The sequence below is a fragment of the Oncorhynchus mykiss genome, chromosome 7, assembly GCF_013265735.2.
Source record: "Oncorhynchus mykiss isolate Arlee chromosome 7, USDA_OmykA_1.1, whole genome shotgun sequence".
Classification (NCBI taxonomy): Eukaryota; Metazoa; Chordata; class Actinopteri; order Salmoniformes; family Salmonidae; genus Oncorhynchus; species Oncorhynchus mykiss.
Window position 1 is genome coordinate 51,103,772 of NC_048571.1, and position 16,861 is coordinate 51,120,632.

Here is a 16,861-nt window from a genome sequence, read left to right on the forward strand (position 1 = left end):
CGCGCGTCCTTATCCATTTCCGAGGTGCATATTGAAGATATTGGAAGAACTGTCCACATTCACTTTTCGTCAGCCAACAACATTCAAAAGCACAAGCCTATGTCAATATTCTATCCCCTATAGTACAAAAGTTGACCCATTCTATTCTGTGCATAAAATAAATATTCCAAACAGTCTGGGACAGTTGTGGGATGCGATAGAACCCTAATTAACACAACCTCTAGCATCAAAAATGTTTTTATGCAATGTGGCTGACGCAACAGATCAGAACATTTAGCATAAAATGTTGAAACTATTAGGCCATTTCTTCACATGATAAACACAGCAATGCGCACATGGCAGTAGGCGATAAGTGCAAATGTTCCATTAGTGGGAAAACCCCATTCTCAAAAGTGACCACAATGTGATTATGCATGTAATGCTTTTATTACGAAGGTGCATTTTTATGGTGAAAATGATCTTCTCCAAACTTGAAACTCACGCGCTGCTTATGTATGTCAATTAAACTCTACACCCCTTGTAAAGTGGATTAATGTGCTTCATTTTAAGAAGTTATTTGGCCACTTTAGATGTGATACAAACCTTATCAAAACATATGAGGTGGGCACTATGATTAGAAAAAGTTGCAAAATAAAGGCTTTGTATCTTATGCTGGGCATCATTCACAAGTGATAATACAGTGGGGCAAAAAAGTATTTAGTCAGCCACCAATTGTGCAAGTTCTCCCACTTAAAAAGATGAGAGGCCTGTAATTTGCATCATAGGTACACTTCAACTATGACAGACAAAATGAGAAAAAAAATCCAGAAAATCACATTGTAGGATTTTTAATGAATTTATTTGCAAATTATGGTGGAAAATAAGTATTTGGTCAATAACAAAAGTTTATCTCAATACTTTGTTATATACCCTTTGTTGGCAATGACAGAGGTCAAACGTTTTCTGTAAGTCTTCACAAGGTTTTCACACACTGTTGCTGGTATTTTGGCCCATTCCTCCATGCAGATCTCCTCTAGAGCAGTGATGTTTTGGGGCTGTTGCTGGGCAACACGGACTTTCAACTCCCTCCAAAGATTTTCTATGGGGTTGAGATCTGGAGACTGGCTAGGCCACTCCAGGACCTTGAAATGCTTCTTACGAAGCCACTCTTTCGTTGCCCGGGCAAATGTTCTATTTTGGTTTCATCTGACCATATGACATTCTCCCAATCTTCTTCTGGATCATCCAAATGCTCCCTAGCAAACTTCAGACGGGCCTGGACATGTACTGGCTTAAGCAGGGGGACACGTCTGGCACTGCAGGATTTGAGTCCCTGGCAGCGTAGTGTGTTACTGATGGTAGGCTTTGTTACTTTGGTCCCAGCTCTCTGCAGGTCATTCACTAGGTCCCCCCGTGTGGTTCTGGGATTTTTTCTCACCGTTCTTGTGATCATTTCGACCCCACAGGGTGAGATCTTGCGTGGAGCCCCAGATCGAGGGAAATTATCAGTGATCTTGCATGTCTTCCATTTCCTAATAATTGCTCCCACAGTTGATTTCTTCAAACCAAGATGCTTACCTATTGCAGATTCAGTCTTCCCAGCCTGGTGCAGGTCTACAATTTTGTTTCTGGTGTCCTTTGACAGCTCTTTGGTCTTGGCCATAGTGGAGTTTGGAGTGTGACTGTTTGAGGTTGTGGACAGGTGTATTTTATACTGATAACAAGTTGAAACAGGTGCCATTAATACAGGTAACGAGTGGAGGACAGAGGAGCCTCTTAAAGAAGAAGTTACAGGTCTGTGAGAGCCAGAAATCTTGCTTGTGGTTAGGTGACCAAATACTTATTTTCCACCATAATTTGCAAATAAATTCATAAAAAATCCTACAATGTGATTTTCTGGATTTTTTCTCTCATTTTGTCTGTCATAGTTAAGTGTACCTATGATGAACATTACAGGCCTCTCTCATCTTTTTAAGTGGGAGAACTTGCACAATTGGTGGCTGACTAAATACTTTCCCATTACGCAATCACATAGCCTATAGAAATGTCTCGTAACATGAGCTCATGGGCTCTCATGAAGTGTTTGATTAGATTTTCAAGTGATTAGAGGGACAATAGAGTGCTGAGTACCAGGCAGTTAGCAAGTTTGGTAGGCTACTAATGACCATCAGCAGCATCAGAGCTTGGAGGAGCCTAATTACCGTGACTAACGGTCATGTGGAATTTGACTGCCTTTGTGACTCCTGACCACAAGGGTGGCGGTAATACGGTCACCGCAACAGCCCCATCTCTGCCTCTGTGATTTTGCAATAGGTTTGTGAATTAGGTAGGTATTATGGAAGGAATTCTGGTCTAATGAATGTACACAGACTTACTTCCACATCTGAGTGTTGACGTGCTTGTCCATCATGGCGGTAAGAGCACATCGCATTCGATCCCAGCGCCGGTCAAACGAGTAGCAGCTTCTCCCAAACAGTTGACTTCCAAAGGTACAAAACTGAGCAGCAGCAGGGAGGGAAATAGTTAACACAAATACGCACTAACAAACCAATCGCACACACACTGCTGCTTCCCATGCACGGTGCAAGCTGCCACTCAATGGGAGGACTGATTTCACATACATCTGGCTATGTAGTCGTTTCATTGTTGCTGTGTTGTGAGCATATCCCTGTAATATCAAATTAAATTTGTGGTGGACTTACAGCTGCCGGCCGTGGGTGGTAACCTGAATAGTGACAGTCCAGTTTGTCTGTGCACTCCTCCCGCTCATCGTTCTCCCCCTCGTCACTGGACAGGCGGGAGCCCCCGTCAGGAGCGGACGTAGCGTGGTGGGGGTCTCCCGGGGTACCCCCACCTCCATCAGAGATAATGCTGTTCAGCCTAAGAGCAGAGGAAACAGTGATTTAGGAACACACATCAGAGATGCAGGTACTTGCTGTACAACACTGCAAAAAGTAGTGGTTGGATGGCGAGAACCCAGGAAGAGCACATGAAGTGACTCACCGTGGAAGACCAAGATTGTGAGGTTTGGGCTTGCCAAACGCCAAAGGCTTGGTGGCGTCGGTGGCTCCGTTGCCATGAGCGACCTGGTGGGCGTCGTGGTGGGGGGCGAGCCGTGAGGGGGAGGGATGGGGTTCCCTGAGAGGGGTGGTCTGCAGGGGGTGGGGGTGCTGCAGTTCCCGTTCCCGGGCTTTGCTTTTGTGCTCTGCCAACAGTGTGTCGAAGCGTTTCCTCCGGCCCAGCACTGCCCTCCGCTGGCTTAGGGAATGTGTCTGAGGGAAGGAGAAGGCCAAGAGGTATGTTAGGTCAGGGTGTGCTGCACTCTGAGAATCTGAAGGCTGCCTAAATACCTAGGAAATGTGACAAGGAATATTTCCTAACCACACAAAACAGAGAAAGAGAGGGGGCAGAAGAGAGGGCTTGGTACCTTGCATGTTAGGGATCGTGTGCATGGCTTCCGAGCTGTCATATCCAGGACCCCACAGTGGATATCTGGATTAAACTCACGTTCTGATGGAAGAGAGAGAAAACAGGATGGGTAGAAAGGAAGAGAGAAACATAGTATATTCAGTTAGTGGCATTTCTGCCAATAACAGCTAGTTTTCAGTTTTCCCCTCCCCACTCAGACCACTCCCAGACAGTCCTAGCTACATTTTTGCTTGAGAAATTCCTCTTTAATTGAAGACAACCACAGTAAGGTACTTGATTGTTACACAGAAATAATTTGATAGAGATAAAAAAAACGGCTGCAATGGACCTTTAAAACAAAACGTCCTCCAGACATAAACCCCTATCACCTCCTCTCACCTGACAGTCTCTTGTAGAGGTGTTGTCTGCTACTAGTGCTGTTGTCCTGCTTCTTTTCCAGGGAGACGTGGCCCTTGCCGTTGGGGATCTGGCCGGGGGCAAGCAGGGGAGCCTTTGGTATGGAGGGACAGTTAAGGCCTGGCTTCAGGGGTGACGAGGAGCTCACAGTGCTGCTGGAGGAAGAGGACGATAAGTGGGCCGAGGGAACCTGCACCAGCTTGGCTGACGAATCCACCTTCAGACGCATCTTCTCCACTTTGACCGCAGGGGTCAGGCTGGAAGAGAGAGATGGACAGAGGAGAAAGCGAGGGAGTTAATTTTATCTATAGCAGCATTAAATACTTCCGAAAAATAGTTGAATTTTAACAGAACAGAGTTTGAAATGTGTTCAAATCCCCAGGCAGAAAGCCAACATGTTTTGAGTGGTTGTAAATGGAGTTGGATAAAGGGGCTTATTTAGAAGGAGGGTAGCACAGGGAGACTTCAGACAGAGCTAGACTTCAGAGGAGCAGGGAGAGGACCTAAGATGAAGAGATAAGATATAACTCAAGAGGATCAAATCAAACGTGAAGCAGGGCTTTAAGAGGCAGGGGACTGTACTAGGGCTGGCCGACATATCGAATTCAATGTAATTCCAAAATGGCTTTATCGCAAGAATCAAGGTTTTTTTGTTCTTATGACCGTTTATGTCCGCTTGTTCTCATGTTGTCTTTTTGGTCTCGTCTCTTTCTGTCTTGAGTGCACCTTCTCACTGATAAACACACCAAGCCCCTCCCTTGCCACTCACAACTGAGTTTCCACTAGTTACTATAGAAACAAAGTCAAAATTGACTATATTGTGAAAAACTATGAAAACAAAAATGTGCTTTTTGGTCTTAATTTAAAGGTTAGCAGTGTGGTTAAGGTTAAAGGTAGACTCAGTGAAATGACGTTGCCACGAGCAGCACTGCAGACATTGAGATGAGTGAGATCCAAGACTTGGCTCTCAAAGTCACACACAGTATCTGCACATGTGAATGGGTTCACGCTATGCTGTTTACTCTCCGCATCTACGTCATATCGCTGAGTTTACCTTTAAAGGTTAAGGTCAGGATTAAATAAAAATTTTAAAAGGTCGACTTTGGGCACGAAAACTGTCCAACTCTGCCCCTTTCATTAGATTATTGCTGACTGTTTGAAATGCAGTGACCTTTAATTGTGCAACAAAGCTTATTTCGAGAAAACACTACTATATCGTGAATTGCCCACACGTTTGAAAAAAATCAAATTATTTTTTTTAGGGCCATATCGCCCAGCCCTAGGCTGAAGTTCAACATGACAATACGTTTTACTGAAGTTCAGCATGGTTCACCAGCATGGCTAGGCTAGACATTACTTACACCTTGTCGTTGAGCATCCTGAAGGGAGGGAAGTGAGGTCTCTGCTGGATGCCTGGTAGCTTCTCTTTGGCTGGTTTGAGGATTTTGGAGTTGGACGAGGTGCTGGTCCCACTGGAAGAGCGGCCCATGGCCCCCCCACTGACACCCCCACCAACCGGCCCACTGCTCCGAGACAGAGCTGTGGAGGGGGCTAAGGTGGAGGTGGGCTTACTGGACGAGCTGTGTCTTCTCTCTAGATAGGGGTCAGGGGAAAAGCAGGGTAGGGTAACCTAATGTACAGTCCACACAGACACATGACCCCTTCAGAAAGTAGTCACACCCCTTGACTTTTTCCACATTGTTGTTACAGCCTGAATTTAAAATGGATTACATTGAGATTTAGATTTTTCACTGGCCTACACACACACACCCATAATACCCCATAATGTCAACGTGGAATTATGAGTTTAGAAATGTAGAAATATTTATTTAACTGAAAGAATAAACGTCTTGTTTTCGAGATGATAGTTTCCAGATTCGACCATATTAATGACCAAAGGTTAATATTTCTGTGTGTTATTATGTTATAACTAAGTCTATGATTTGATAGAGCAGTCTGACTGAGCAATGGTAGGCACCAGCCGGCTCGTAAGCATTCATTCGAACAGCACTTTCGTGCGTTTGCCAGCAGCTGTTTATGACTTCAAGCCTATCAACTCCCGAGATTAGGCTGGTGTAACCGATGTGAAATGGCTAGCTAGTTAGCGGGGTGCGCGCTAATAGAGTTTCAAACATCACTCGCTCTGAGACTTGGAGTAGTTGTTCCCCTTGCAGAGGATTTTATGGAGCGACGGGTAACAATGCTTTGAGGGTGGCTGTTGTCGTTGTGTTCCTGGTTCGAGCCCAGGGAGGAGCGAGTAGAGGGACGGAAGCTATACTGTTACACTGGCAATACTAAAGTGCCTATAAGAACATCCAATAGTCAAAGGTATATGACATACAAATGGTAGAGAGAGAAATAGTCCTATAAATACTATATTAACTACAACCTAAAACATCTTACCTTGGAATATTGAAGTCTCATGTTAAAAGGAACCACAGGCTTTCATATGTTCTCATGTTCTGAGCTGGGAACTTAATCGTTAGCTTTCTTACATGGCACATATTGCACTTTTACTTTCTTCTCCAACACTTTGTTTTTGCATTATTTAAACCAAATTGAACATGTTTCATTATTTCTTTGAGGCTAAATTGATTTTATTGATGTATTATATTAAGCGAATTCAGTATGTTCATTCAGTATTGTTGTAATTGTCATTATTACAAAAAAAAAAAAAAAAAAAAAAAACATTTGCCGATTAATCGGTATCTGCTTTTTTTGGTCCTCCAATAAATCGGTATCGGCGTTGAAAAATCATAATCGGTCGACCTCTAGTAAAGACCCTCAGTTAAGCAGTGGATTTCAAACACAGACTCAACCACAAACACCAGGGAGGTTTTCCAATGCCTCACAAAGAAGGGCACCTATTACGAGATGGATAAAAATGTAAAATGCAACATTGAATACCCTTTTGAACATGGTAAAGTTATTTATTACACTTGGGGATGGTGATGAATACACCCAGTCACAACAAAAATACAGGCGTCCTTCCTAACTCAGTTGCCAGACAGGAAGGAAACCGCTTCGGGATTTATCTATGGCATGACTTGAAAATGGCTGTCTAGCAATGGTCAACAACCAACTTGACAGAGCTTGAAGAATTTTAAAATAATACAAATATTGTTCAATCTAGGTGTGCAAAGCTCAGAGACTTACCCAGAAACACACACAGCTGTAATTCTCTGTCAATACATGATTCCAACATGTATTGACTCAGGGGTGTGAATACTTAAGATATATTTCTGTATTTCATTTTCAATAAATTTGCAAACATTTCTAAAAACATGTTTTCACTTTGTCATTATGGGGTATTGTGTGTAGATGGGTGAGACAAACACATATTAAATCCATTTTGAAGTCAAAGGGTATGAATACTTTCGGAAGGCACTGTACAAGCAATCTGAGACGTCGACACAACTCATAAATTGGTAGTAGTGTTATTTTTTCCAGAAACAACGGGCCTTTTGACAGTAATAGTTTTGCGATAAATGGGCAGGGAATCATGGGTAAACATTTCCTAAACAAAGTCAAAAGCAGGCAGCTTCAAAAGCAAAGACTAGAAAGCCTTGCTGATCCAGGCCAATTCATCCTGAACTAGAAACACGGGCCAAGGGCTTGATTTCCTGTCAGCCAGAAGGGAACAGTTGAGATTACAATAACTGCTAAAAGACAATACTGACACCAGAGAAGAAAATAATTAAACCAAGACAAAAAAAACAGCAGCTGCTGAACAGGACAAAGGGCTCTGTGCAATCCAAACCGTATTGCAGTATTTTAATGTTACGCAGCTCTCACACACACACACACACACACAAAGAGAACGTGAAAGTGAAACAGAAGGAGAGAAAACGAAAGTTCTACAGTAAGAGAGGAAGAAAGAACGCATGTGAGAGAGACAGCTCTTTAGATAAGAGCAGAGCACTGCAATGAAAGTGAGCTGAAGACTAACTGAAAACTCACATCTGGTGTTGAATTTTGGCCAGTCCTGAGGGTTAATCTGACTATTTTACAGCCAGATAACTACAGAAACACTGATGACGCTACCTCCTCCCAACCAGCACAACAAAACCAGTTTCATCTTCTAGTCATGAAGAAAAGCATGTGTGTGTGTGTGTGAGAGAGTGTGTGTGTGTGAGAGAGAGAAATATACATACAATCAGTGAATAAGAGGAAACTGTGAGAGAGTAGAGAAATAAGAGAATGGAGAGAAAGCACAAGAGAGAGAGATAGATATAGACAGACATATATACGAAACTCCAACTAACCTTATGCTAACTCCATGCAGGTCTGGGCTACATGCCAAGGCTGTCTCAGTGGGTGAGTAGCAACAGAGCGTGGCAGAATGCACAGCTGCCACTCCCAGCCCCACACCCACAATTTTACACTACAGCAGCTAAAAGAGCAACAACCCCAGGGCTTTCCTCTCCCTCCTCACACATACACACCAAACCAGCCCAGCCTATACGCTGTGACAAAGCCCCTCCCGGAGTTGAGCTGTTTCAACCCTCTTCTACCCTCCCGCCCATGACACACTGCCTTCCTGGTAACAGGCTAGCACCCGGCCTCTCCACCATCTCCACCTTTCGCTGCTGCTCAATCTAGCTCAGAATTCGCTGAATAACCCACACGCAAGCGCGAGCAGGTTTCCCCAGCGTGACGTTCCCACAATGCCTGCCAAAGGCTGAGAGAGCCAGCCAGCCACAGAGGTCCTGGCAGACCAGTAGAACAGGAAAACAGTGAAGAGGTGCAGCGTTATGGTCTATTCTCACACTATCTTCTCTCTAGAGGGCCGTGGAATCCCTGGCTACTGAGGAGAGAGGCTGGCTGGCCGGGAAACATTTTGGACACACTGTACACTCAGGGTAGACTACACATAAAACAAGGCCCAATCAAAAGGAATAGGCCTTAAAATTTCCTCTTATGACCTGACAACACTATCGTAGAAGTCACTTCATGAAAATCAGATCTGCTTTTGAGCAACCAGTTGGTGGATTGCATCCTCATAGGGTGTGGATGGTGTTTTTGCATAGTCCTGTCAACAGTGCAGGCTTGTTCTCCTCAGAGCGTATAGCTCTGCATGCAGCGCCACTGTCAAAACACCACATCCACTAGGGGACCGCAACAGGCGGCCTGACGGCCAAAACAGCCCTACGAGGGATTTTTTTTGGCACCCGTTTTTTTTGTTAAAAACGCCCTATTAAGACACTATGTTTGTGTTTTTCTTTATTTTGCCAGTTACCTGCATGTATGCATGCATGTGATCGTGTGCCAATGTAATCAAGGTACGAAATTATAGTTATTTTCAAATGCAATCTCTTTTTGGGCTTAGTTGTGGTCGATTAAAAAAAAATTGACAAATTAGTAATAATTATGTTCCGGCCCACCTCTGACAAAAATCAACCTGCGGCTGAATCTAGTTGCCTACCCCTGCCATACAACATATGGATGGGCGTCAAGCAATAGAGGAGAATGAGGTGAAACAGTCTAGATGTTGTTTAGCTCAGTGGACCTGCCCTGTTATAATCTCCACCTGGCAGAGAAGAATCACAGCATATAGAATCACAGTGCACTGACCTTTAGCAGACTCTCTCAGCCTTTCCTACCAGCAGCAGCACAACAAAGCAACACAGTGGCTTCATGGAATGAAAGCCATTTAAACCACACAGACTACAAACAGGCCAGAAAATGAAGGTTCGTCTTTGGTGCCTTGCAGAGATGAGCTCATTACTCTATAGAAGACAAGTCCACTAATGTTTCACTACTGCTTCAGACAAGTCCAGTAGTCTTCAGAGAGGCACTGCCGAGTCCTGCGTTCACACGCTGTACACTGGAAGACTAATGAATGAACAGGCCTCTTATGAAACTTCATAACGGCTGGTCTAGCTCCACAAGTCAATGAGACAATAACTTTGCAGATGAGACAGACAGTCTGACAGACCCCCCCCCCTTGGGCTGTGCCGTGGCGGAGATCTTTGTGGGCTATACTCAGGCTTGTCTCTGGATGGTAAGTTGGTGGTTGAAGATATCCCTCTAGTAGTGTGGGGGCTGTGCTTTGGCAAAGTGGGTGGGGTTATATCCTGCCTATTTGGCCCTGTCCGGGGGTTTCGTCGGATGGGGCCACAGTGTCTCCCGACCACTTCTGTCTCAGCCTCCAGTATTTATGCTGCAGTAGTTTATGTGTCGGGGGGCTAGGGTCAGTCTGTTATATCTGGACTATTTCTCCTGTCTTATCCAGTGTCCTGTGTGATTTTAAGTATGCTCTCTCTAATTCTCTCTCTTTCGGGGGACCTGAGCCCTAAGACCATGCCTCAGGACTACCTGGCCTGATGACTCCTTGCTGTCCCCAGTTCCACCTGGCCGTGCTACTGCTCCAGTTTCAACTGTTCTGCCTGCGGCTATGGAACCCTGACCTGTTCACCGGACGTGCTACCTGTCCCAGACATGACGTTTTCAACTCTCTAGAGACAGCAGGAGCGGTAGAGATACTCTGAATGATCGGCTATGAAAAGCCAACTGACATTTACTCCTGAGGTGCTGACCTGTTGCACCCTCGACAACCACTGTGATTATAATTATTTGACCCTGTTGGTCATCTATGAACATTTGAACATCTTGGCCATGTTCTGTTATAATCTCCACCCGGCACAGCCAAAAGAGGACTGGCCACCCCTCATAGCCTGGTTCCTCTCTAGGTTTATTCCTAGGTTCAGGCCTTTCTAGGGAGTTTTTCCTAGCCACCGTGCTTCTACACCTGCATTGCTTACTGTTTGGGGTTTTAGGCTGGGTTTCTGTACACCACTTTGTGACATTAGCTGATGTAAGAAGGGCTTTATAAATAAATGTGATTGATTGTGGTACCAGTGGATGTGAGCTATCCAAGACCATTGTCTTACGTCAAATTGAGTCCCTCAACCGATGTCTTGTTGGATGTGGAACTCATCCTAAAATGTTGAGATTGCCAACCATCCATCATTCAAACATAGTTCCTCTTTTTTTTTGTATCGCATAACTCTCCATGAAATAGGCAATGGTTGGTTAGCGGCATCATTTCAGTGACTGGCTCAGCTAGCTTTCAACCCACTGCCAAACTTCAGAAATACTGCTCGGTGAGGCACAAATATCTTTAGTTGGGTATAAAAAAAGATGTAAAACATTGACATATTTATGGTTTTAGCTTAGGTTAATTCAGACTGTTTTTCAGCCGCACAATGTCACCTAGGTGATATTTTATCACGTTAGATAGCACATTGTAGCCAAACTACTTTCGATCTATCCCTTTACGAGATACGAGACAGATCAGTGCAGGTGGAATAATCACGCTATCTGACTGAAGACAATGATACAAGCCAGATTCATCCTATCTGATTGAATGTTATTGCACAACACCTAAGGTAGAAGTTGTGTTCGTGGACTACTAAGCTATAGTAGTCAGGTGCGACCTCACCAGCACTAGGCTAACCTCAATTTGTGGAAAGTATGAACTTCTGTAATTGCTACTCTATTCACATGTGCCATTAGTCCATGATTGATCTGTCTTGACTCTTGACACAGGACCAATGAGTGTTCCCAATGACACTTGAGTGCTATTGTGTCTCCCTCTTGTGGCCAATCCTGATACCTGTATAACCAGCAACAACAAGTGATGAAATATTATAGGCCTAGCTTTTCATTCAATCTTTCCGCTGAGAAAGAAACAAACACCCCACAGTAAAAGGACAGTAGTGATTCCTTTGAAGCCCTGTGGCCTTGGCTCGACAATTTTAAATGGTATGGATCCCAATGTCCACACCACCATAAAGTGCAGTGTGGTAATGTATGCATATTGGGACACGGATGGACTTAAGTAACCAGCCCAGAGTAGAAACGGAAGGATGTGCCATTGAGGCTTTGGTTTTGACAACCACAGGAAGATAATACAGACTCACCAGGTTTACACTAGAAAATGAATATTCCAATTTAGTTTAAAAAGGAAACTGCTTGCATGCCATTTTATAAACTAATTTGTTTATAAGGATGGAAAGATCCATACTAAAGCCTCAAAGCCGAAAACATTAGAACACCCACCCTCTGTCAGTGTTGTGAGGAGTCGGAACACTGACCTATCCAATACACACCATGTGTTAGAAAACATGACAGTTTTATCAAACATTCAAGAATTACCCATAACATAAGGTTATCTGCCAGTTTAGACTAAGCTATTTCTTGACAAAAATCCTTAATTGAAATGGCTCAAGGAACAACAGATAGTTCCTTGCTCTTCTTTACTAGAGGTATCAACGATAACGGTAAGTGGAGGAAGGCCTAAAAACGGTACGCACTGAAATCATTTTAAAAAAGGTCTCCAATCTTTGACCTAAAGAACAGCTGGAATAAATAAATTATACATGCCAGTTGATGCTTAAAAGCCCATCGTGGAGAGGAACTAACCAGAGAGAGAGAGAGCGAGAGAGAGTGAGATTACATTTTACACCACCTCACTGGCACTCACTAGTGTTGGTGGAGAGAGCAGTTCTCTTAACTGCACTGAAGCACAGGGGTGTGTGTGTGTGTGTGTGTTTGTGTGTCTGTGTGCGTTCCGCAAGTGCGTGCATAGAGGGTTCAACAGGCTAGTTTTAACGAGAAAGGCAGCAAAACGATCCCTTGATTCTGAAATCCATAATAAATTAAATTCTTTCCAGCATTCCGGCCAAAGAGCCAGTTAAAGAACACACACCGTGGAGAAGGAAACTAGTAGGTTTTAGACATCTTCAGACGTCTTAGGGACAGTTTAACATGCTAACACAATCAATTAGGCTGCACTCACACAGAGGAACGGACTCGGAGGAGCACATCAAATATTAACAGGAGAATTGTAAACAAGTCTCAGGTGGTGGAAATAAAAGGCCAGAGTGCTCCTTTCTCATGTTAGAGGTGGAGAATGGGAGGTGTGCTTTTAATCCTCCTGGCGTTGATAGTGTTTGAACATGCGCACACACAGAGTTGTTGTTGCCATTCTGACAGAGATTAGTGCCAAGCAGATTTCCCCAAAGCACAAGTTTAGAATGTTCTCTTTAGTGATGGGGGAAAGAAATCAATACAGTTACATATTGGGATATTTCTGACGATTTATCGTATTGTTTTGACAATATAGCAATATTTTCTGTGCGCTAGTTGGCTGTACCTGCACCAAAACTATTTTTCCTTCATATCTTATACTTCCTTCATATCTTATACTTATATACTATAATCTTTTTAAATAGGTAGCCAATTGGACTGACGACAACATGTCGTTTTCTCATGACTGTCTTGTCCCTCTGCAGCAGACTTGTATTTTGCAATAAATCACTTGAGAATCTCAATGCATATCTTAAATCGGCACCTAAGTATTGTGATAATATCTTATTGTGAGGTCCCTGGCAATTCCCAACTCTAGCTCTCTCCCTGCCCAAACCTTTCCCGCCAGGAGAGCTATATAACAAAAAATATAAAAACCCAATACTGGATCAGCTCTTGGGGACAATGTTTGCATGAGTGATGGTGGTCTGTGTGTGTGTGTGTGTGTGTGTGAGAGAGAGAGAGAGAGAGACTTACCGTAGTGTGCTTGGAAGGCCTGGGGCTTCACCACCTGACTGCAGTGGCTGCACATCACCAGGTAGAAGTCATCCTGTGCTGGACACTGGCCAAATATGGGCATGTCTGTGGTCACCATGGGGGAGGGAAAAACACAGAAAAACACAGAACAGGATGAAGGTAACCAGCCTCAACTGTAGGAGGTAGACACAGGCAGTTGCTGAATGAAGCATTTCAAATGATACTGTGTTATGGAGGGAGATAGAGTATTGAACGCTAGGCTCTAAGATGGTTAAGGTTGATTAAAAAAAAGGTGAGTGTGGTAACAATCATTCCAGAGAAAAAGCGATTGTACAGGTGCAGAGATTACACACGCAGAGGGTACTCCTCGGTACTAGCCCCATTTCACAGTAGAGGAAACTACCCAGCGATAAGGAGAGGACCGAGCCATCACTCCAAAGGTTACCTGCTGCAGAAACAGACAGACTCGCTACAGAACAAAGAGGTGAAGCAGGCAGGAGAAATACAGCCAGTGGCAGAGTCTGATTGATCTGTCTTCAAATAAACAAGAGAGAAGGGAGAGCGGCTGGGGGAGAGCGGCTGGGGCAGAGCGGCTGGGGCAGAGCGGCTGGGGCAGAGCGGCTGGGGGAGAGCGGCTGGGGCAGAGCGGCTGGGGGAGAGCGGCTGGGGCAGAGCGGCTGGGGGAGAGCGGCTGGGGGAGAGCGGCTGGGGGAGAGCGGCTGGGGGAGAGCGGCTAGGGGAGAGCGGCTGGGGGAGAGCGGCTGGGGGAGAGCGGCTGGGGGAGAGCGGCTACCACTTGGGCTTTAATGTACCGTACCAGCAAATACTCAAATAGACAAATTCATCCAGGCAAAAAAAAAGGACACCATCATTCACAGAAATGCATGTTACCTTATGTGACAAGAAAACGACGTTCAACAGTTAACCGGTTAACAATTACAAAATGTTTATCCTTTGTCAGTCGTTGCGTTAGTTAAATGCCGGCTAAACAGATCCGATTGGCTGTTTGGTGGATTCAACACCCCCACTCACAAATGACTCCCTCCTTTTTTTGGTGAAAGCCTCATGATCATGGAAAACAGAGAGCACATTGGGAGACGAGACCTTCACAAGGAGAATCACAAAGAGCTAATGAAGGGGCTAATTAAGAAATCACCCAGAGCCCGTCTGACGAGGCCCTCCAACACACACACACACACACACACACACACACACACAGCTAAGGACACTTGAAACGTCACCGACGTCTCCAAGGCGATGGCTATTCAAGTCCACACAAAAGCCTACCTGTGCTCTTAGGGAAGTCATTTGCTGCTGTGGAACGGGAATTAACAAGCCGACCCATACTTAACACAGGGTTAATGTCTGGGCCCACTTCACTAAGTGTCAGCTCCTACCACTGAGGTGGAAGTATCGACTACTGGCTCAGATGAAAACCTTTGCTTAATTGACATATTAAAAAAAAGAGTTTATAGGTCTACCAAAAAGAGCTATGGTCTACTACTGAATGATTGTAATGGAACCGTACCTTCTTAGGAACAAACCCTTCACATCTGAATGAGTGGAATACAACGTTGGAGTGTAGGCCTAATTATCAAGGGGAAATTGTTTTCATAGGAGTTGCATTAAACAAGGAGTTGCATTAAATTCCTATGCAAAAGCTCACACTGGCCATCATGGGTGTCCACTGGTCTCTTAAATGAGCTGAATCCCCAGTCCACTCTGCATTCAGGACATGGCAGTGGCACGCCTGACTTTAAAAGTGGTGAAGCTCCACTGTGCCTTTTCATTCTCCGGTACGGAGATGAGAGAGGGAGAGCGGGTGAAGGTGTGTGTGAGAGAGGGAGAGCGGGTGAAGGTGTGTGTGAGAGAGGGAGAGCGGGTGAAGGTGTGTGTGAGAGAGGGAGAGCGGGTGAAGGTGTGTGTGAGAGAGGGAGAGCGGGTGAAGGTGTGTGTGAGAGAGGGAGAGCGGGTGAAGGTGTGTGTGAGAGAGGGAGAGCGGGTGAAGGTGTGTGTGAGAGAGGGAGAGCGGGTGAAGGTATGTGTGCGAGGGAGAGCGAGGCACACAGCACAGAGGCTGACTGCACACATGGACACAGGGCAGCAACCTCTGACCTGCTGCCACTACATTAATCAGCCTCCCCCTCTCAGTCTGCCATCAGGCAAATTGGTGAAGGCGAGTCAGAGATATGAGAGAGTGTGAACTTAGAAGCAGATCAGAGGAGAGAATCCTTCAGTCACGTTCCAATGTGTGAGTGTGTCATGTCTGGACTCTAGAGTGTGTGTGTGTGTGTGTATGTGTGCGTGCGTAAGAACAGCTTTTCCACCAGGGAGATGTGGGTCATGGTAGAGCTGTAGTCATCCACAGGGTATGCCATAATATCCCCATTCCACAAGGCTTGGTCTGAATGACAATGTGCTAGGAGACAAAGAGAAGAGGACAATCCAGAGCATGTAGGATATTGTGGACCCAATGGAAAACACAGAGAGGAGCTCGGGGGTTGGAAATGGAGGTGTGTGTGTGGAGCCAGTCGGCCTGCAGTCCAACTAAGATCACACCCTAAAATCAGCTGTCCTGTGCTCATCTCTTTTCTTTCAAGACCACTGAACTGTAATCAAAAGGCGAGGCTGTGATCAGGGAGGCCATCATGGTGGAAAACCTATCCAGTGCGTGCACCTATCCATGGTCATGAGGTAGAGAGACTGAGGAAAGGAAGACATTAGTGGCAGTAGCCTAGAGGTTAGAGAGGACACACACACACAGACCCGTGCTGGGCAACAGAAAAATAGAACTGAACTGGCAATTGGAAGCCTGCTGGTCTCTGATCCCATGTAGCATCTCCTGCCGTTGTTCCCTTGAGCAAGACACTTAACCCCCCACAACTGCTCTACATCCAGGGACGCTGCACTGCTGCTGACCCTGTGCTTCTCAACGTGTGTGTGTGTACCTCGGGTTGTTGGGAAAGGCAGAAGACAAATTTCTGTTTTAACCAATGGACATAAAGTTGTATTCTATTCGAATAAAGTCGTATTCTAGTCTATTGGATGTTTTTAGGACACGATCAGCACTCCACTGTTTTCCTAAAGACTGCAGCTTATTGCACTAATATCATCCCATTGGATCCTGCAGGTCACAAACAATTAGGGACAAACAAAGTGCAGAACATCTCACTCCACTAACATTAGCAAATATTTCCATTTCTTTTCAAAGAAGAGTGATATTTCACTTCATCTGTTCAGGTCATTTCTAACAGTTCCGGAAACCTCTGCCTAACGAACAGTGGACTGAGGATTTCAGGCATGTAGATGGTGTTGTGTAACAGTACCAACACCTTACAGTGAGACATTACTGCCACATTTCACCTCTGCACAATCAGCGGGAGGAACCATACTAGAGGTCGACCGATTAATTGGAATGGCCGATTAATTAGGGCCGATTTCAGGTTTTCATAACAATCAGAAATTGGTGTCCAAAAATACTGATTTC

At 44.9% G+C, this 16,861-nt stretch overlaps 1 protein-coding gene across 10 annotated transcripts in view; it reads right to left on the minus strand.

Moving 5' to 3' along the window:
• LOC110527971 (ataxin-7) overlaps positions 1-16,861 on the minus strand; it is a 54,564-nt gene that overhangs the window by 6,315 nt on the left and 31,388 nt on the right. For 9 of the 10 annotated variants that reach the window (XM_021609622.2, XM_036983465.1, XM_036983463.1 and 6 more), the window contains 7 exons: positions 13,375-13,479; positions 5,166-5,397; positions 3,787-4,061; positions 3,407-3,489; positions 2,983-3,251; positions 2,682-2,859; positions 2,355-2,476 (listed from right to left, as the gene is read on the minus strand). In XM_021609622.2, coding sequence (XP_021465297.2) covers positions 2,355-2,476; positions 2,682-2,859; positions 2,983-3,251; positions 3,407-3,489; positions 3,787-4,061; positions 5,166-5,397; positions 13,375-13,479 — 1,264 coding nt within the window. Of the gene's footprint in view, positions 1-2,354; positions 2,477-2,681; positions 2,860-2,982; positions 3,252-3,406; positions 3,490-3,786; positions 4,062-5,165; positions 5,398-8,069; positions 8,294-13,374; positions 13,480-16,861 lie in introns of those variants that run through there. The other variant, XM_021609626.2, reaches the window with a different exon arrangement.